This window comes from Sturnira hondurensis, unplaced genomic scaffold (genome assembly GCF_014824575.4).
Source record: "Sturnira hondurensis isolate 20B ecotype Veracruz unplaced genomic scaffold, ASM1482457v3 Scaffold0004136, whole genome shotgun sequence".
In the NCBI taxonomy this organism is placed as follows: Eukaryota; Metazoa; Chordata; class Mammalia; order Chiroptera; family Phyllostomidae; genus Sturnira; species Sturnira hondurensis.
The window spans coordinates 3,881,232-3,903,379 of record NW_028076767.1 but is presented as its reverse complement, the minus strand read 5'-3'; the positions used below and the strand labels follow the sequence as shown (position 1 = coordinate 3,903,379).

Genomic DNA, 22,148 nt, shown 5'->3' with positions numbered 1-22,148 from the left:
TCTCTCTCTAAAACAATAAATTTTAAAAAGGAAGTCTAAATGTTTCACTTGTCAAACATCTAATTATTAAAGCAGAGAAACTGATTGTTGGGACACTTGACTGCCTTAGACTGGTGGGAGGTTTGGATACAACGAAACCTAGTGTTGCCTATTCACATCAATGTTTGGCAGCATGAGAAGTGGATTTCATCAGATGAAGAAGAGCCTTACAGATACTATGTCGGAAGTATATACTTTGAGTAAGCGTTTTTCCTCCTGAGGATGCAGCCTTGAAGTTAACCAAACCTCACTTATCACTGATGCGAAGTCTCTTGGTCCTTGATGTGGCCACTGTCTTGTGCTGGCCTCTGCAGATAATTCTCACCCCCTGCATGAGTGAGTCATTGACCGCATTCCTTTAGTGGGTTTTATTAGTATGAAGAAAAATGTGTTTCTACCACATGATTTGACATTAAAAATTATTAAAAGAGCCCTGGCTATGTAGCTCAGTTGGTTAGAGCTTCATCCAGATACACCAAGGTTGCAGGTTTGATCCCCAGTCAGGGCACAAACAAGCAGCAACCAAGTGAAACAACAAATCGATGTTTCTCTCTCTCCTCCTCACCCTCTCTCTCTAAAATCAATCAACAAAAAAAAAACCCTAAAAATAAAAATTAAAAAAAACTGTTTGAAAGAACCAAAGCCACAACAAAAAAAACCCCAATGTGTTGTGTGTCTATCATTTTTATGCTTGGGACCTGTTTTATTATCTTTGGAACTATTACAAGACTTCTGATAAACATGTTGAATGTTGAGGAAACAGACTCTTGGCAAATGTGGAAAACCAATTACGGAAAACATCTCGAGCCAGAGCAGCACCGGGGGAGGCCCAGAGAAGCCTGTTCTCCCCTTCTCTACCTGCCGAAAACACAGACGGAGGAGTTGCCTTCAAGAATCGTATGACTTACATTGTTGTCTTTATTTTTATATTTGTAGGCAAAAGGCCATAAAATAATACTTCTCAGTTAAATCTACTTATAATGTAGTTGAGTACAGCATAGAATTACTTTTCTTAAATGATGTAAGGAAAGTAATATTTTGAAAATAAAAAATAAAGTATTATCAATACACACAACAACATGGAAAATCTCATGCTAAGAGAAAGAAGTCAGACACAAAGATTGCCTACACCATGATTTCGTTTAGGTGAAATTATAGAAAAGGTAGAACTGTTGTGATAGAAAGCAGATCAGTGCTTCTCTGGGCAGGGAATGCAGAGGGGGTCAACTACAAAGGGGCATGAGTAAAGGTTTAGGATGAGGGAATGTTCTATATCTTTCTTGTAGTTGTGGTTACACAATTGTATTCAATTACTAAAAAGTATCAAAATATACAGCTAAAATAAATGAATTTTTTAAGATTTCACATGTATGTGAAACCAGAAACTAACAATGCTGTATGTCAACTATAATTGAAAAATAAAAAATTATTTTGAAGAACAGCCCTGGCTGGTGTAGCTCAGTGGATTGAGTGCGGGCCTGCGAACCAGACGATCTCGGTTCGATTCCCAGTCAGGGCACATACCTGGGTTGCAGACAGGTTCCCAGTGGGGGACGCATGAAAGGCAACCATACATTGATATTTCTCTCCCTCTCTCTTTCCCTTCCCCTCTAAAGATAAATAAATAAATAAAAATCTTTAAAAAATTATTTTGAAGTACAGATGACTTTTTAAAAATTTTATTTATTTTTAAAGAGAGGGAAAGGGAGGGAGAAAGAGTGAGAGAAATATAAATGTGGTTGCCTCTTGCAAGCCTGCTACCGGGGACCTGGCCTGCAACCCAGGCATGTGCCCTGACTGGGAATCAAACCAGTGACTCTTGGGTTCACAGGCTAGCACTCAATTCACTGAGCCCCACCAGCTTAGGGCTAAAATATAGATGACTTTTTATATGTAAGTAATATTTGAAAAGATTTTTAAAATAGCAGCTGTGACTACTTAGCAAATTGGAGTCGGAGACTGGGTAACAAGCAACCTTAATTTGGAGCACCTTTCAACTACAAAAATGAAAATAGGGATATAGCCATTGGAAAACACTTGAAGCCATGGGTTTCATGGGAGGTTTCTGTTGAAAATTTTTCAAAAGGTTGCAAGTGTTGTTTATTATATTAATATAACTGCCTTTAATTTTTAAAGTAATACGTAGTTGCTCTTTGAAATTTTTATAATACAGAATTGTATGAAGTAGAAGGTATAGAAGGTATATTATTTGTTCTTTAAAAAAATTTTTTTAATCCACACCCAAGAATGTGTTTATTGATTTTGGAGAAAGAGAGAGAGAGAGAAAGATCTATATGAGAATGAGAAATTGATTGGTATGCACCTCCCATATGCACCCTGACCGGGGATCGAACCCACAACTTTTTGCTGTACAGGACAATATTCCAACCAAATGAGCCACCCAGCCAAAGCAGAAGGTACATGTATCCTTAGGGATAAAAATTGTTAACTATTTTACTACTTTTCAAGATTTTTCTGCGCATATACACATATGTATTTGAAACAAAATTTTTAAAAGCATTAACAAATAAATATGTAATATATAACTCTCTTGTGGATTCCATTTTTTTTTCTAAGTATTTTATGGACAGTATTCTTTTATGTAGTAATTCTACCACAACCAGTCAATGATTTAGTTTTGTTGATTCAGCTTTCTAAACAACTTTTAGTTGGAAGTTTATTTTAGTTCTTTCCATTGTGCCTGTTTTATTCAGACCACAATCATCTTGTCTGGGATACTTCAACAGTTTTGCATCTTGCTCCCTTCCAGTTCATTTCTCCAAATTGCTACTGGAGCCTGTTACTGCACACTGTAATCACTTCAGGTGCTTTAAAAATACAGATAACCTGGAAGCAATCCCAAACCAACAATTTGTAGAATCAGAGGTTTTCAGAAGCTTCCCAAATGATTCTAATATGTAGCCAAAGTTGAGAGTCACTGTGCTGGAGTGATCTTTATATATCTAGGAGTCACATCTGATTAGATGACTTTCCAGTTTAAAACCCTTCAGTGACTTCTGGTTGCCATCAAGATAAAATTAAACTAACATAGCTTATGAGGCAGGCATTTCAACAGCTAAGCTTCTCATTCCTCTCCTACTTTATTTCTTATTACTTGTGCTTGTTCATAGCCTTGGATTCAGCTCTCCTGAAATTCTTTTGTTTCTTCAGACACTCTTATATCTTATGGCTTTAGCAGACTATTTCTTTGTCTAGATTCTCTTTTCCTCCCTTTTTTTCTGCAGGTCTCAGTCTAAGTGTTTATTTTTCTGCATAGTTCTTTCTCTAGTTAGGTGCTCCTTCCATGTGTTCCCTACTAGAACTTTCTGTAGTGTAAAGTTACTGTGCTTTGGTAATTGTTTGTCCTTGATTTTCTTGCTTTTCTCCCTTCCCCTGTCAACCAGACTTTGACTTCCTTTGAGGGTATCTGTCTCGTTCATTGCTGTAGCTGAGTATCTAACACAGTGGTCCTGATGTAGTACATACTTAATAAATATTTGTGCAATGAGTAAAGGAAGAATGTTTCCTCTTTGGTTTTTGTTGTTTTTAGGTATTATAAACAATCAGTATTCCTACACTTACATCTTTGCTAACATTTCTGCCGTATTTTGCCATGTATAATGCGCACTTTTTTGGCCAAATTTTTTAGGGAAAAATAAGGATGCACATTATACATGGGTATGATTACATACCATGGGTATAATAATTCTGTGTATAATGCACACAAAATGTGGTTGTGTATTATACATGGGAGCACATTATACACAACAAAATACAGTAACTTTCTATTAATAATAATGAGGTTATTATTTAAGGATATATGCAGTAGTATAATTCCTCATTTTTTAAATCTGTAAAATTAAAATAAGATCCATGAGGTTCTTTTAAGGATTAAAAAAGATACTGCCTAGAAACTGACAGAACTGGCTCATGGCAAGATTTCAGTACATTTTAGTTTTATTCTTCTCTTGTGATGCACAATTTATACTACAAATTGCCAAATTACCCTTCAGAAAGATTATACCAATTTATATTTCTAGCAATCACTATGAATATATTTTTCCCCATTTAAAAATATTTTATTTATTTATTTTTAGAAAGGAGAAGGGAAGGAGAAAGAGAGAGAGAGAAACATCCATCTGTGGTTGCCTCTCACATGCCCCCTACTGGGCACCCGGCCTGCAACCCAGGCATGTGCCCTGCCTGGAAATCGAACCAGCTACCCTTTGGTTCATAGGCCGGCACTCAATCCACTGAGCCACACCAGCCAGGGCTCTTTTGGTACTTTTAAAGATGTTTTTATTTGTTTAAATCTTTACTCATCTAGACTTAATATACTTCTAATATATAACATATCTTCAAACATGAAATAATTATCATGTGACTATTTCAAATTAGGAAGATTACGAAAGTTGTTGAATGACGTTTTGCAATGTATGTACCTTTCAAACTGCTTCTCCCAAAGTAAATCTTCAAATAAAAATTTTTTAAACAGATATTGTCGGCAGGTGCTTTGTGAAACTGTTCGAACTGCCAAACTGACTCCAGTTTCTGCCCGGCTTCAAGTAACTGAAGGAAAGATTGACAAATTTGTTATTCCTAGAGAGGTAGGAAACATTTAATATGTTTAACTCATTCAGTTATTCTCTTCAATTCATTTAGTCTATATTTTTAAATTTTATTATTTAAAGTGTCCAGTATTGTAATGATGTTGATCAAATGTCTGACCTGAAATGAGCATGTAGACAGATTTAACACTGAAAAATAAATAAATAAATAAATAAAGTGTCCAGTAAATTCTACCTATTATTAAATCAAAGACACAATCATTTTATTATATTTTAAAATATACTTTATTGATTGTGCTATTACAGTTGTCCCATTTTTCCTCCACTTTATTCCCTTCAACCCTGTATCCCCTGCTACCAGGATTCCCTACCTTAGTTCATGTCAGTGGTTTATACATAGAAGTTCTTCAGCTTCTCCATTTCCCATACTGTTGTTAACCTTCCTGTGTCTATTTTGTACCTACCCATTATGCTGCTTTTTCCCTGTACCTTTTCCCACATTATCCCCCGTCCTCTTCCAAGCTGATAACCCCTAATGTGATCTCCAATTCTGTGAATCTGTTCCTGTTCTATTGTTTGATTAGTTTTTGTTTTTGTTTTTGTTTTAGTTCAGTTGTTGATAGTTGTGAGTTTGTTGTCATTTTACTGTTCATAGTTTTGGTCATCTACTTTTTCTTAGGTAAGTCCCTTTAACATTTCATATAATAAGGGCTTAGTGATGACAAACTTTTTTAACTTTACCTTATCTGAGAAGCACTTTATATGCCCTTCCATTCTAAATGATAGCTTTTCTGGATAGAGTCATCTTGGACATAGGTCCTTGCCTTTCATGACTTTGAATACTTCTTTCCAGCCTCTTCTGGCCTACAAGGGCCAGAAATCAACTGATAGTTTTATGGGAACTTCTTTGTAGGTAACTGTCTTTTTTCTTGCTGCTTTTAAGATTCTCCTCTTATCTTTAATCTTGGGTAATATAATTATGATATAGCTTGGTGTGTTCTTCCTTGGGTCCAACTTCTTTGGGCCTCTCTGAGCTTCCTGGACTTCCTGGAAGTCTATTTCCTTTGCCAGATTAGGGAAGTTTTCCTTCATTATGTTTTCAAATAAGTTTAAATTTGTTGTTCTTCCTCTTCTCTTTCTGGTACCCCTATGATTCAGATGTTGGAATATTTAAAGATGTCCTGGAGGTTCCTAAGCCTCTCCTCATTTTTCTGAATTCTTGTTTCTTCATTCTGTTTTGGTTGGATGTTTATTTCTTCCTTCTGCTCCAAATCATTGATTTGAGTCCTGATTTCCTTCCCTTCACTGTTGGTTCCCTGTATATTTTTCTTTATTTCACTTTGCATAACCTTCACTTTTCCTCTATTTTGCAACCATACTCAACCATTCTGTGAGCATTGTCATTACCAGTATTTTGAACTCTGCATCTGATAGGTTGGGCATCTCTTCATCACTCAGTTGTATTTTTTCTGGAGCTCTGATCTGTTCCTTCATTTGGGCCATATTATTTTGTCTCGGTGCACCTGTTATGTATTAAGGGGTAAAGCCTTGGGTATTTGCCAGGTGGAGCAAACCACATTGATGTGTTATGGTGCTGTAAGTGGAGGAGGGGTCTGAGAGGGAACAATGCCACTTGCTCAGCTCTCTGCCACTTTTCAGTCACTCTCCCTGCTACCCACTGGCAAATTGGGCCTTTCTGGTGCTGATTCCCAGGTGAGTGGTTTTGTATACTTTCTAGGACCCTGTGGGTCTCTCCAGTGAACTCTCCTGTGAAGCTAGGAGTATCTTCTGCTGTTTCAATCCCTGCAGATATTTTTCAGTCAAAGGTTTTGAGGCTTTCTTTCCCCACGCTGGAACCCTGGGTTGCATGGTCTGTCGCATTCCCTAGTTGTTCCTCTCAATTTATCTGCACGCAAATGTGGGACTGCCTGCTCCACCAGCCCCAGCCTCCCCCACTCTGCCTTCTGCTGCCTTCCCCACCCTTGTCCTCCAGTCACAGTCTTGTAGCAAGTCCTCTCCACACCGCCTGCCTGTCTTCACCTCTCATACTGGTCTGGATGGATGTTTCTTCTTTAACTCCTTGATTGTCAGACTTCCATACAGTTCGATTTTTTGGCAGTTTTTTTTTCAAATTTGTTGTTGTCCTTATTTTGGTTGTGTGAGGAGGCAAAGAAAAACAATAATTTTAAATGACAAAATAATATACAAGGTCTGTTTAGAAGTATCCAGGCATATAATATGAAAAATAAGAGACATTTGCTGAAGAAGATACAAGAAACATTGTACAGAGGACAATGATGACTCTGTACCCTTCAGAGTATGCACCTTGGGACCTCATACAGTTCTCCCAGTCTCCATCAGCTACTCTGTTGTATTTTCCTGACTCTCACTGATGGTCTGAAATCTCTTCCCTTTCAAAGTTGATTTAGTTTAGGAAAAAAAAAACAGAGGTTGCAGGGTGCCGGGTCTGGGGTGTTGTGGGGCTGAGTCACCTGGGTGATTTGATGTTTAGCTAAAAAACTCTGCATGAAATGTAATGCATGAGCAGGTGTGTTTTCATGATGAAGCTGCCAATCACCAGTTGCCCACAGTTGCAGCTTTCTGAATTATTCAAATAGTTTCCTTGGAAGAATGTTCAAGCTTAATGAAAAATTTGATGCAGATTTGTTTCTCTACTTGCTCAATTATTTTGAATGCGATTGCCACACAGTACGCGTGTTCACTCAATGGTGTCTGCTGCCTCCACTGACTAGTACAGTGAAGTCATCATTGTTCATTCATACTCATTCCTGTCCACTCTCCTTGGCTGCCAGGTTATATCAATGTTGTACAAACCATTCTTGTTACTGTATTTTGCTGTGTTTAATGTGCACCCATGTTTTGGGCCAAATTTTCAAGAAAAAAACCCTTTGTTTTAATTTTTTAATTCAATTATTTATTTATTTATATTTAGAATCAAAACCAGTTATCATATTCCAGGGTATTGTTTTGCATATGGATATTGTTATTGCTTTCTAGAGTTATACTTTTAATGCATAGCATAAATAAAAGAATTAAAATATTTATATAGATATGGAATTTGTATTATCCATGTATAATGTGCATTCTTATTTTTCCCTCAAAAATTTGGGCAAAAAGTACACATTATACATGGCAAACTATGGTATATTAATAATGGCTGTACTTTTTTTAGACATACCTCTGATGCTTGTTTTTAAAAGATTTTCTTCATTTATCTTTAGAGGGAAAGGGAAGGAGAGAAGGAGAGAAATATCAATGTGTGGTTGCCTCTCATGGGTCCCCTGCTGGAAACTGGCCTGCAACCCAGGCATGTGCCCTGACTGGGAATTGAACCACTATCGTGTGGTTTGTAGGCCCGCACTCAATCCACTGAGCTACACCAGCTAGGGCCCCTCTTATGCTTGTTTTAATGTTCAATATAAAGGAAAACTCCCTTTCCCATGGGTACTGCTCTTAATAATTTAGTGTGACCCTGGCAGGTGTGGCTTAGTAGATTGAGTGCTGGCCTGTGAACCAAAACATCACAGGTTTGATTCCTGGTCAGGGCACATGCCTGAGTTGTGGGTCAGGTCTGCAGTTGGGCCTTCAAGAGGCAACCAATTGATGTATCTCTCTCACATAATCGATATTTTTCTCTCTTTCTTTCTCCCTCTTTCCTCATCTCTCTAAAATAAATAAATAAAATCTTTAAAAAATAGTTTAGTGTATATTTTTATAGATCTTTTTCTGTGTATGTATGTTTCTTTGTGTGTTTGTATTTGTGTGTATATATTTTTAAAACTGAATATATAGGTGAAAGGTTACTCTTTATATATTGTTCTTTAATTTTCTTCTTTTATTGAGAGTATCATGGGTAGTGGTACAACAGGCACTTGATACAGATCGAACTTATTATTTTTAATGGATAATTGTATTCCATGTGTTGGTGGTGGCGAGAACAGCACCAGGTATTAGATTGGCGGGGTCAGGCTGGACCTTGGTGCAGCATCCTCAGTACTTGAGTTCTGGCTAGTACAGAATTCAGAGCTAAGACTCAAAGTATAAGAGAAAGTTTATTTAGAAAGTCGTAGAAGTGATTCGTGGAAAATTGTAGAGGCAAAAGAAGGGCCCTTGGAGCTTAGGAGAGGGGAAGGTAAAGGTAATGTGCCTGGGTAGGGTGAGGGGTGGGAAGACTTATGGGTTCTCCTGGGAGGGGGAGTGGGCTGGATTTTCCTCCTAAAGGCTTTTAAGGGTGGGGATTTTATGGGAGGTATCAGCTTTCCAGTTATTTCCTTTCAGGGCTGTGGTCTCCACTGATTGGTTGGCACCAAGGCAGGGAGTCATTAGTCAATGCAGCTGGTCCTGAGGTCCGCTGTGGGGTCTTGTCTGGTTTTGCTACTTTTAAGGGGGCCTGGTGCTGAGATGCTACTGAGGCCTACAGGTATTTGCTGCAGCTCAGAACCCCCTAGTCCTGAGGCTTAACGCCTACAGCCTACTCTCCAGCCCTCTTGTTCCCCCTCTAAAGGAGTTTAAGCTGCATGACTAGCAACATGCCAGGGGAGAAAAGGTCAGCGGAAGGTCCAAAGTTCATGACCAGTGATATGCTAGGGGAGGAAAGGTCAGTTTCTGGGCATCTGGGGCTTTCCGCCTTGGTGACCTTCTGTACCCGGCCCATTGTTCTTCCTCTGCTCATGTCTGTCTAACTGCCTACCACATGTGTACCAGAGTTATTTAAACAAGTCCTCATAAATGGAAATTAGATTGATTTTTTATTATAAATTATATACTTGTAGGTATTGGATAGGGCCTTAGAAATGGAGTTTTTGGGTCAAAGTGCATATATGTGTTTAATTTAAACTGTCATCTAGACTTCTGGCCAAGATGGAGTCGTAGGTGGAAACATTGTGCCTCCTCACACAACCAAATTTAAAGACAGCAAAGAGTTAGTAACAAAAATGCAACCAAAACAGACAGAAAATTGAACTGTACAGAAGTCCAACAACAACAAATCACTCATCCAGTCCAGTAAGAGGGGCGGAGTCAGCAGCTGGTGGAGAGGGTTCACACAGTAAAAAGCAGCTAGACTGACCCAGGTGCGCAGGTGGTAATTGGCTGATCCCAGGTGTGGGGTGGCAATGGGAGCACCCAGTGAGGGTGCAAGGCAGCTGGCTGACCATGGTCACACATTTGCACGCAGATAAACCAGGTGAAAAAAAGCACCATGAGACTGTGCAACCCAGGGCCCCAATGCCAGGAAATAAATCCTAAAAGCACCAATTGGAAAAACTTTCAGGGGTTGTGGTGCCAGGAAAGGCTCTCAGGCTCGCAGAGAGTTTGTTGGGGAGACCCACAGGGTCCTGAAGTGTGCACAGGCCCACACACCTGGGAACCCGCACCAGAAGGGCCCAATTTGCTTGCAGGAAGTAGCAGAGGGGACCAAAATCCGAGAGAGAGCAGAACAAACGCATTGCCCCTCTCTGACCCCACCCCCACATACAGCATCACAAACTAGTGATGGGGACTCCCAGCCCTGGTGAACACCTAAGGCTCTGCCTCTTATATGTTATAGGCGTGAACACACCGAAACATTATGGCTCAAGAACAGCTCAAAGCCCCAGAGCCAATACTTCTAAGCAACTAAGAGATAGCCAACCTATCAGATGCATAGTTCAAAATACTGGTGATCAGGATGCTCACAGAACTTGTTGATTTTAGCAACAAATTAGAGGAAGAAATGAAGGCTAAACTAATTGAAATGAAGGGAAATGCACAGGAAACCAATAATGATGGAAAGGAAACTGGGACTCAAATCTAGGGAGTGGACCAGAAGGAAGGAAAAAATGACCAAACAGAAAAGTATGAAGAAACAAGAATTCAAAAAAATGAGGAGAGGCTTAGGAACCTTCAGGACATCTTTAGATGTTCCAACATCTGAATTATAGGGGCACCAGAAGGGGAAGAGGAAGAGCGAGAAGTGGAAAACTTATTTGAACAAATAATGAAGGAGAACTTCCCCAATCTGGCAAAGGAAATAGACTTCCAGGAAATCCATGAAGCTCAGAGAGTCCCAAAGAAGATGGACCCAAGGAGGAACACACCAAGGCACATCATAATTACATTAGCCAAGATTAAAATGAAGGAGAGAATCCTAGAAGCAGCAAGAGAAAAGGGGACAGTCACCTACAAAGGAGTTCCCATCAGACTGTCAGCTGATGTCTCAAAAGAGACTTTACAGGCAAGAAGGGGCCGAAAGAAGTGTTCCAAGTCATGAAAGGCAAGGACCTACATCCAAGATTGCTCTATCCAGCAAAGCTTTCATTTAGAGTGGAAGGGCAGATAAAGTACTCAGATAAGGTCAAATTCAAGGAGTTCATCATCACCAAGCCCTTATTATATGAAATGTTGAAGGGACTTATCTAAGAAAAAGAAATAAAAAATATGAACAGTGAAAGGACAGCAAACACAGTTATTAACAACTACACCTAAACCAAAAACAAAAACAAACTAAGCAGACAACTAGAACAGGAACAGAACACATAAATGGAGATCACATGGAGGGTTAGCAACAGGGGAGTCGTAGGAGGGGGAGGGATAGAAGGTACAGAGAATAAGTAGCATAGACGGTAGATAGAAAATAGGGGGGAGGGCAAGAATAGTAGGGGAAACATAGAATCTAAAGAACTTGTGACACATGGACATAAACTAAAGGGGGGTGGAATGGTGGGGGAGGGGTGTGCAGGGTGGAGGGGAATGAAGGGGGGAGAATGAGACAACTGTAATGGCATAATCAATAAAATATATTAAAAAAATAAATTGTCATCTAAAAGGCATTTTTTATTTTTATCAATAATGTGTGAGCTTTCTCTCCATATCCTCACCATCTTTAGCTTTATGAATCTTATTACATATTTTGTGAAGTTTATATAAAATTTTCTTATGATTTTAACTTTCTACTCCCTAATCATTGGAGATATTAAGCAGCTTTTTATATATGTATTACAGTTTATATTTCTTCTTTTGTGAATTATCTGCTTATAAGTCACTATTCTTTCTAGTGAACTTATAGGTCTTTTTACATATTACACATACTGTCAGTTATATGGCAAATATTTTTTCTTGGTATTATTTACTCTTACTGGTGTTGATGCTATGTTTTGTTTTGTTTTGACTGGATGCAGTTTTTTGGATTTTTATGGAGTTTAGTCTGCTATCACTTTATGGCGTTTGTGTTATACTCACAGATGCCTTCCCCACTGTAAGACTGCCAGAATAATAGCCTCCATCTTCTTTTATTATTTTATATTTTTATTTTATTTATATTATTTATATTAAATGAGCATTTAGGATGAGCTGGCTTTCTGGGAGTCATTTTGTTTCTGTTAGGCCTTCACTAACTACAGTATATATTTTTTTTGCAGACCCTTGTTCTTTATGCTCTTGGCGTGATACTTCAGGACCCCAATACTTGGCCGTCACCATACAAGTATGAAATATCTGTCACTGCTATTGTGATTATTGATTTTTATGTGTTTTATGTTTTGCATTCCTTTTCTAAGTTTTGAGGAGAAAGTTTAATATGTGTCAATGGTACATTTGTATCTTCCCTTTAAATCTTCTCCTCACTACTTTCTCTACAAACCTGCTGTTGGCTACTCTTTGTCTCTCCTATTACTGCTTCTATCCCAAGAGCTGTTCAACTACCTGATTTTTTAATTTTACAACTACTTTTTAATTTTAGTGGAATTTTGGAATTCTTTTTTTTGGTTAAATAGATATTGCTTATATAGTTTGTTTTCCTACTATTGGTTTCAGTTATTAAGTGCTTTAATCAAATTCAGACAGTAGGTTTTGTGTGTGTAAGTGTTGTGTGTGAGAATGGCAAGGAGGGAAAAATTGAAGAATAGAGCTGCTTTTGTTTGCCTCCTAGGTAAGCATCTAGTAAAATCTTAGGGACATGGATTAAGATGTACTGTGCTGGAAGAGTATGCATTGGGTTGATGAAGGGTAAAGTAGCCATGCAGGGGGCAGGGGGCAGGGGTGGTGGCATGGCTCAGGTACTAGAAACCTGCTTCTGGAGAATAAGGATGGGACCTATTAAGTGTGCCTGTCATTTTAGTTTTTAATATTAGAATGATAGTAAAGGAAGTCTATTTATAAATGAAATAGCAGTCCTTCAAAATATGCTATAAGTGAAAATTGAGTATGTTTATATTCCAAGTAGCTTTTATAGCAAAATTAAAGATAGGCATTTGTGGATAGGCATTTTTAGGAACCAAATTTAATCAAATTTAGAAAGTGTTAGATGCTGTATGATACAGAAAAGCTTTCTGAAGTTAGATACCTCCGTACCCATCCCTTTTAGAAGATCTAGAGATTCATTCTTATCAGCACCTTGAGATGATCCTGAGAGACAATTCACACAAACAAAAATGTACATGGGACTGAGATAGACCTTGTGGAGACAATTGATTACAGTTTAAATATAACTGTCACACAGAGGAGAATGAAGAGATTGACTTTTTTACTAAACTTAATGCTCCTGAGGGCAATGTAGACGTTGCATATCTCTTTACGGCTGAGTAGTATTCTCTTATGTGGATATACCAGAGTTTGTTCAACCTTTCACCCACTGAAGGCATGTGGGTTGTTTCTACGATTTTGCTATTAGGAATGAAATTTCTGTGATTATTCATGTGCAGATTTTGTGTGAACACAGGGTTTCATTTCTTTGGGAAAAATGCCCAAGAGTACAATTGTTGGGTTATGTGATCAGCGCATGTTTAGTTTTGCTGGAGACTGCTAGGCTAGTTTTCAAAAAGATTCTCATCATTTATATTTGAGAGATTCAGTTTCTCTGCAGCCTCAGTGACATTAACTATTATCACTATCTTTTTAAATTTTAGTTCCTATATGTATGTGGTGGTATTTTATTGTGGTTTTTATAAGTTTTCTTTTTGAGTAAATAACTGACATTAACTTATTTTCCCTATAGACATGTGTCTAGATATGATTTATTTACAAAAATGCATAGAAATGCATTATTACTGTTATAATATTGGCATTATTTCAGAGCATGAAACCCTGTGTCAAATTCTATAATTTAAATGAGTAATAATGTAAATATTACTCTATACCAAATGATGAAATATCAACTTTAAAAAAGCAAACTAGGCCCTGGCTGGTGTAGCTCAGTGGATTGAGCGCGGGCCTGCGAACCAGACGATCGCAGTTTGATTCCCAGTCAGGGCACATGCCTGGGTTGCCGGCCATTTCCCAGCAGGGGATGCATAAGAGGCAACCATACACTGATATTTCTCTCCCTCTCTCTTTCCCTTCCCCTCTAAAGATAAATAAATAAAATCTTCAAAAAATAAAATAAAAAAGCAAACTAGCCATGGCTCAGTGGGTTGAACACCAGCCTGTGAACCAAAGGGTCACTGGTTCAATTCCCAGTCAGGGCACACGCCTGGGTTGTAGGCCAGGCCACCAGTGGTGGGTGTATGAGAGGCAACCTCACATTGATGTTTCTCTCCCTCTCTTTTTCTCTCCCTTCCCCTCTGTCTAAAAATAAATAAATAAAATCTTTTAAAAAACCAAACGAACTAAAAATTCTCAACTGAAAAGAATGAAGGCAAACATGAAAAACCTCCATGTGGACTGGGACAAGCTGATGACGTACACAGCAGGCTCATGAATCTCTTCCCACTGACGCACTGAATGTACAGCTATGCATGAGCAATTCCTTCTTAGAGAAATCCAGAAAGTAGCTGAGTGACTTCCACACAGTGGGCAAATGAGAAAATACCCTCATCGAAACACATAGGAAAAGCTAAGACAAATCTTGCCATAAATCCCACCATAGCACAGTGCCATACAATTAGGCAGCAACCCTCAATCCCCAGCTGTTTCCTGAGGAGAAGGGTTTGGACTGTACATTTAGTGCCCCAACTTTGAAGACCCTCACCTCTGAGCAATGGGCTGCCAAAACACCTGGCTCTGAAAGCCATCTGGGCTTGTGTGCGAGTGCCACAGGACTGGAGCAAACAGAGCAGTGGTTCTTGGTGAAGGTACCATGAAAGTGCTTACCGAGCTGTCCCCCGGGTTCAGTGCAGAGGGAAAAGGCGAAAACATCCATCCCAGTGTTTCGTTCCCCCGAAGAAGGTTGACTGCATACTTTACAAGCTGCTGCCTGGGAGTCTAGCTTCTAATTAGCACACATCTAATTACTGGCTGTGATCCTCCCCTGAGCTTGAAGGAGCCAGTGGGCAGCTTCTTCCCCTGGCCCACTCCAACAGCAAAACTGAGTCGCCAACATCTCCTTTGTGTGCACATCTAGTTCCCCAGCTTTTCCAGCTGCTATCTGAGGGTCTTGCTGCAAATCACTTAGCTGTGATAGCCACTGGGGCTTGTCTTCATGAATCTCACAGGACTATAGCAAACAAAGAAGCAGTGTTAACAGGCATGCAGGTACTTGCAGTGTCTCGCCCCCAAGGTTCATGCAGAGGGAACAGGCGAAAATGGCCATCTCCCCAGTCTTTCTCTGGAGGAGATTAGACTGCATACCTCACAAGCTGCTGGCTGAGAGTCTGGCCTCTAATCACTACACATCTAGGTGCTATGATCTTCCCTCATGCTTGAACTAGCTGATGGGCACTTCTGCTGTCTTCTTGCTACAACAATAAAGCCAACTTGCCAATATCTCCAAAAAGGAACTTGCCCACACATCTAGCAGTTCAGCTTTTACTGATAGGCCTCCATTACTAGCTAGTTAGCCAGTGGAACTTGGCATTCACAAGTCCCACAAGACTATAGCAAAGAAAGAAACCATTTTTAAATGGGTACAGGAACACCCCTGTGGCTATACCTCTGGGTCCCACACAGAGAAAACAGACAAAAATTCCTATATCCCAATTTCTCCTTAGAAGAAGTTTGACTACATACTTTCTCAGCTGCCATCCGATGGTCCAGAATCAGTCTGCATCCAGGTGCTGACTGTGGCCCTCTTCATGTAGACACAGACCAGACTTGGCATGCCCTCAACTACCAGGAGCTCCTACAACATGAAGGCAGCAACTTAAATAATCACAGAAGTTTGACAGGCAATCAGGAGCTCAGGCTGCACTAATTAGTTAGATTTATCTGCTGCACAAGACTTCTGTCAAGACTGGAAGAGGTGGCTTTTTTATGTAATGTGAAGGAACCAACACAGAAAGCCATCCAAAATGAAGAAACAAGAGAATATGTTCCAAACAAAAGAGCAAGGTAAATCCTCAGAAACTGATCTTAAGGAAATGGATATAAGTGATCTATACAACAGAGAATTCAATGTAACAATCATAATGATGCTCACAGAGGTCAGGAGAGCAATCCATGAACAAAGTGAGAATTTCAACAAAGAGATAGAAAATATTAAAAAGTACCAAACAGTTTGCACTCCTTCGATGACTGGTGACATTGAGCATCTTTTGACATGTCTACCGGCCCTCTGGGTGTCCTCTTTGGAGAAGTGTCTGTTCAGATCCACTGACCATTTTTTAAATTGGATTATTTGTTTTGTTTTGTTTGTTTTGTTTTGTTTTTGGTATTATGTTATGAGTTCTTAAATTTTAGATATTAACCCTTTATCAGATGTGTCATTGGTGAATATCTTCTCTCATTCACTATGTTGTCTTTTTGTTCTGTTGATGGTTTTCCTTTGCTTTCAAAAACTTTTTAGTTTGATGTAGTCTCATTTGTTTGTTTTTTTCTTTTTTCCCTTACCCAAGGAGATATGTCAAAAAATATTGCTAAGAGAAATTTCAGAGATTTTACTATGTTTTCTTACATTTAAGTCTTTAATGTATGGTATAAGAAGGTGATTAGTTTCATTTTCTTGCATGTATCTGTCCGATTTTCCCAACACCATTTATTCAATAGACTATCTTTACCCTGGTGCATGTTCTTGCCTCCTTTGTCAAATATTAATTGACCATATAGGTGTAGATTTATTTCTGGGCTCTCTATCCTATTCCGTTGAGCAATATGTCTGTTTTTATGCCAGTACCATAATGTTTTGATTACAGTGGCTTTGTGTAGTTTGATATCAGGTATTGTGATCCCTCCTAGTTCTTCTTTCTCAAGATTGCTGAGGCTGTTTGGGGTAGTTTTTGGTTCCATATAAATTTTGAAGTATTTGTTCTAGATCTGTGAAATATGTCATTGGTATTTTAATAGGGATTGTGTTGAATCCGTAGATTGCTTTGGGTAGTACGGACATTTTAATGATGTTAATTCTTTCAATCCATGAACACGGTATATACTTCCATTTATTATATCTTCCTCTTCATTCTTTTTGAGTCATTTTTCATTTTGTTGCTCTATCTGGGAGTTTTTTTCTACCTTCTACCCTAGCTTGCTGATTCAGTCCTCCACTTCATCTTGCCTGCTTTTGATTCTTTCTTATATAGTCTTCGTTTCAGATATTGTATTCTTCATTTCCTCCTGGCTCACATGGATAGTTTCTATGTCCTTTTTCTTGCTGGTATAGTTCTAAGTAAACTCTTTGTAGTTTTCACTGAGCTCCTTGAACATTCTTATAGCCATTATTTTGAATTCAGTGTCTGATAGTTTTCTTGCCTCAATTTCATTTAGCACTCTTTCTGGGGACTCCTCCTTTCTTTCCAATTGGGGGTTGTTTCTTTGTCTCCCCATTTTAGGTGAGTCTTCTTGTTTGTTTCTGTTTCTTAGGTTGATCTGCTTTGACTTCTTACCTTTATGGTGTGACCTTCTGTGGTGGGAGACCTGTGGGACTCAGTGATGCAGTCTCCTTGATCTCCTTAGCTGGATGCCCTTGGAATGTCCCTTACGCCATTTTTGTGGTCTCTAGTTTTAATTGGGTTTGGTTGTTGGGATGTTCATTGGTGGGTCCTTCCCTCTGGCTGGCTGACTGAGAGTCACACCGCCCACCACATCTTGAATGCTATTGTACAGGTGCTTCTAGACAAAACCGAACAACCCAGGAAACAAACCCACACCCGCAAAAATAACCCCCACCCACAATCACACTAACAGCAAATGAGCAAATTCTAATAAAGGTGTGAAGAGATTAAGACTATTATAAGAAAGGAAAAATCAGTACGAGATGACTAACAAAGAAAAATGATTTTGAGAGGGTAGAGAGAGGAAATATAATAAGAGTAGGGAATAGAAAGAAGGCAAAGAAGGAAAGAAAATAAAAGGTAAGAAAAGGGAAGAGTATAGTATGAGGTTTAAACAAAAATTTAGGAAATATATAGTGCAAAAAACAGGAACCAAATTGAAGCCACCTCAGTAATATCAACAATAAATGATCAAAGATTAATATAGGTGGAATGGGAGTAAGAAGGAAAAAAAGCAAGAAAGAAAAGCTTAAAAGATGTCTAGAGGAAAGAAAAATGATTTTCAGAGTTAGAGGGAGAAGAAATATTAAGAATGAGGAATGAAAAAAGGCTAAGACAGGAAAAAATTAAAATTTAAAACAAAAAAAGAAAAGAAAGCAGAAGGAAGGCAAATGGATTTGGAGAGGGGAATGGTAAAATTTGAGATTTGAAATACAAAAATAAGGAAGATCTAGAAATAAAATTTAAAAAATGCAACAACCACCATGCAACAACAAAGAAGTAAAGATTGATAAAGGTGGAGAGAGAATAAGGGTATTTTAAAACTGGGATAAAGAATGTGAGATGACTAATGACAAGAAAACTTAAGGCTGGAAGGAGGAGAAATAGTAAGAGTGCAGAATAGAAACAGTTTGTAGCAAGAGAAAAATTAAATCAAAATAAGAAGAGGAAGGAAGAAGGTAAAATAGAGTAAGAGGAGGGAGGAAGAATATATGAGATTTGAATTAAAGTAAAATATAAAATCTTGTAAAATAATAGGCACAAACTTGAAGGAAGAGGAATGAATGTTAAAAAGCTACACAGGAGAAAAAATAATGCAAATAATGAAGAAGACCATGGCAGAATTCATCTCAGTAGAATCTGGTGTTTACCATTGTCTTCTCTTTTTGGACCTGCCCCTGTTAGATGGTGTCCCAGTCTGGCCCTAGGCATCCTGTTCAACTATGAGCAATCCACGGCCTGTGGTTGTCTCCTTCAGATTTGGCTGGTTACCACTGTTCTGCCTTGCCGGCCAGCATTCCTTTATTTAATGACCCAAGAGGACTGCCAGTACCTTCTCCACTTGCCTCTAGAGAGGGCCTCAGGTACGATCAGGCAGGTGGGAACCCTGAGTCACCCCTGGGGCATGCCATTCAGTCTTCAGGGAAGATGGTGGGAGTATTTCCCCATTCTCTTGCCACACATCTTGGTCCGTCCCAGATTGTTTCCAAAAATGTATGGTTTCTGGTGAATTAGCTGTCCATTTCCTGTGAAGGACCAGTCTGTAAAAGGGGTTTCTCTTTCCTGCTTGGGGCTGACAGCAGCTCTGTCTAGGCGAGGATGCTGGGTGGGGCCCTGAACACCCTTTGTTGCACCTGTCTGTAATCTCTCCACTCTGTGGAGACAGAGCTTTTGTTTCTTTCTCTGTTGGAAATGCACCCAGCAGGGACCTCCTGAGCCTAGCCTCGCTGATCTGCAGAGCCTATAATCCCACAGGTGCCTGTTGGGTTTGGCTGTCTGTGAGGGGACCTGCCTGGTTGCAGCATATCTCAGGCATTCAGCTCCTGTTCATCCAGTCCCCAGCCTGTTGCTCACTTGCAAGAGACTTGGGCCCAGACTCTCCCCACTGTACAGTCACCTGCACACCAGCCATGCTGAGTTGGGTCCCACAGTCCCTCCAGCTTGACTCTATGACTCTGTCCCCCTGAGTTCTTTGTTTTCAGAGCCTCTGTGCACACACATGCGCTCTGTGCACACATGCGCACACATGATCTCTGGGTCCCTGCCAAGTCTCAAGTCTTGCCTCAGCTCCTCTTTTAAAATAGTTTCTGTGTGGTCCCCCACGCTGCAGCACCTAGCCCCGGGGGACCTGCTCTCCATGTGCTCCTCCTTCCCCCACATCACAAAGTCTCTCTCAGTCTGAGTTGGCCACAGCCTGCCAGAGCCTCCAAGCAGCCTCGGATAAGGCTTCCCCTGGATCTCTCCCAGCTGGCACTGGGAAGAGTCCCACACAGGGCGGTGGCAGGGTGCTCTGCTCGCTCCCTCCAGTGATTCTCAGCCTCGGGTGGGCCTGCTCCCCACTGTGCTGTTTTTGCAGCCAGCACCTCCTTGGCCACACACTCTCTCTCTCTCTGTCCCCGGAGCTCCTGGCTCCTGAGCCCATCCACAGTTGCCCCGATTCTGCACAACCAGAAGAGCTTGGTTGCGCAGTGACAGGGCCAGTTGCTCCGCCAGAAGAACCAGGGCCTCCTGCTCACAAGTGCCCTGCAGGCAGGCGGCCAGGCTCTTGCCTGCTCACACACATTCCCTGGTTTCTCGTCCAGGTACACACTGACACATGCTCTCATTCACCCTCTGCTGGTTCTTCAAGTTGATTGCCCTTGGATTTAGCAATCAGAGACTAGTCCAGGTTTGGGGAGCAAGTAGCTTCCAGGTACTGTGCAGCCACCTTGGATCCCCTTGTCTTTTATTTCTGATTTCATTTATTATGGTCCTCTCTCTTCTTGATGAGTCTGGTTAAATGTTTATCAATTTTGTTTATCTTTTCAAAGAAACAGTTGTTTTGGAGGTGAAATTTTATGCTCCATAGTGGGTGGTTTATTTGTTTTGTTTTAATATATTCTTTTTTTATGCAGTGTTTTACAGAATGAAATTCTGTATGATAAAAAAAAACTGTTTCTTTATTTCTGTCACTTAATAGCAAATTTTGATGTAACATAATAGATGAATATAATTTTAAGCCAGGTGTCTTTGATTTTAGGAAATTAATTTAATTGATGAGGCAATGTAGAATGCCTTGCATATTGATCAGATGGTTCATGTAACAGATATTTTGAACACTTAAATTTAAATATTTATAACATGACTTTGTATGATTTATCCTTGTATCTCATATAATGATGTATAAACTGTGTTAAAATTTTATTCATTGCTAGTTCCAGAGAAATGTATTTTGCATCTATTATTTAGACTAATAAGCAGAAAGTGACTATATATGTTGAATAATTTGGGAACATAATAATAGGTAAAATTTAAGTATAATGAGACAGCAGTTTTTGTTTTCAGTAGATTTTAAAGTTTATTACATTCCTGTGTTCTTCCAGTGTAAATATGTAAATCACCAGCAGAGCTCTATCATGATTAGCCCTCAAACTTCTTTTTTTAATAAATTAAATATATTGAGGTGACTTTTTACAACTAAATACCAATCTTCTTTTTAGGTTTGATCCAGACCGGTTTGATGATGAATCGATAAGGAAAACTTTCTCCTTGCTTGGATTCTCAGGTGCACAGGAGTGCCCTGAGTTGAGGTGAGATGATGGAGGGAGTAAAGTGGAAGGAAAGGTGTCAGACGTCATACTGATAAAGCTGGTGAGAAATGAGCAGTCTGCATAATTAACGTGTGGTCGTTCCTCTTTAGTGACTAGTCAACTCTCTTCCTGACTAGGTTTGCATACACGGTGACCACAGTCCTGCTGAGCGTGTTGGTGAGGAGGCTGCACCTACTCCCTGTGGAGGGACAAGCTATTGAAACTAAGTATGAACTGGTGACATCCGCCAAGGAAGAAGCGTGGATCAGTGTCTCAAAGAGACATTAAAATGTTATACATTTACCTTTGTTGAGGACAACGGCCATTTAAGAAATCTGTATTGAATCCTTTTATAAACCTAACTGTGTAATGAAAACACATTATTAGTACTTTAGTAAAGTAAATTTGGAGTTTTGTGTATTAGATTTTCTTAATACATGATGTACATTTGTCTTACCTCTTTCTATGCCATTCTTTGCATATACTTTCCTTAGTTTATCTCTAAAATTAATATTCTTGAAAAGAACTTATTTTGTGGAATTTGGAGAACATGTTTTTTCTGAATATTCATAAAAGAGAAACAAAGCCTATTCGTTTTCATACTTCCAATAAATCACCTTAAAGGGAGGGAAAAAGGACTTTTCAGAATTTTATTTCTTGGATTAATATTTTTATTTTCTGAGTATAAATTAATTTGTGTTTAATCATTGCTATTGGGTTTCATAGTTCAATGGGTAGCCTGTCTCGTATTTGCTATTTTTATGCCTCCCCAGACAATAGTGTTCATTTCATGAATTATACAAGTCTCATCTTGTTGAAATGTTCTGATCATTTGGAAAATAATACAGTTGGTTTTTAATGCTGAAGTGAGGAAATAAAATTGAGTCTTGTTGGTCCTTCTGTTTTGCTGCAAATCTTATTAGCACTAAATTATTCCACTAATTCTCATTGTGGAAAAACAGAATCCCTAAATTTATTTATGTCATATAGTTAACATAATGAATTTATTTTTTAAAAGATTTTCTTATTTTTAGTGAGAGTGGGAGCGAGGGAGAAAGAGAGAGAGAGAAACATCAGTGTGTGGTTGCTTCTACCCCCTACTGGGGACCTGGCCC

At 39.2% G+C, this 22,148-nt stretch overlaps 1 protein-coding gene and 1 non-coding gene across 2 annotated transcripts in view; both read left to right on the top strand.

Moving 5' to 3' along the window:
• CYP20A1 (cytochrome P450 family 20 subfamily A member 1) overlaps positions 1-21,929 on the top strand; it is a 57,843-nt gene extending 35,914 nt beyond the window's left edge. The window contains exons 10-13 of the mRNA XM_037043565.1: positions 4,535-4,646; positions 12,026-12,090; positions 20,944-21,033; positions 21,171-21,929. Coding sequence (XP_036899460.1) covers positions 4,535-4,646; positions 12,026-12,090; positions 20,944-21,033; positions 21,171-21,321 — 418 coding nt within the window. The 3' untranslated portion in view covers positions 21,322-21,929. The remainder of the gene's footprint in view (positions 1-4,534; positions 4,647-12,025; positions 12,091-20,943; positions 21,034-21,170) is intronic.
• LOC118986057 (small nucleolar RNA SNORD78) lies at positions 4,740-4,804 on the top strand. Its single transcript, XR_005066290.1, has one exon. It is a non-coding gene; the product is annotated as a small nucleolar RNA SNORD78 (small nucleolar RNA).
• Positions 21,930-22,148: the final 219 nt, after the last annotated feature.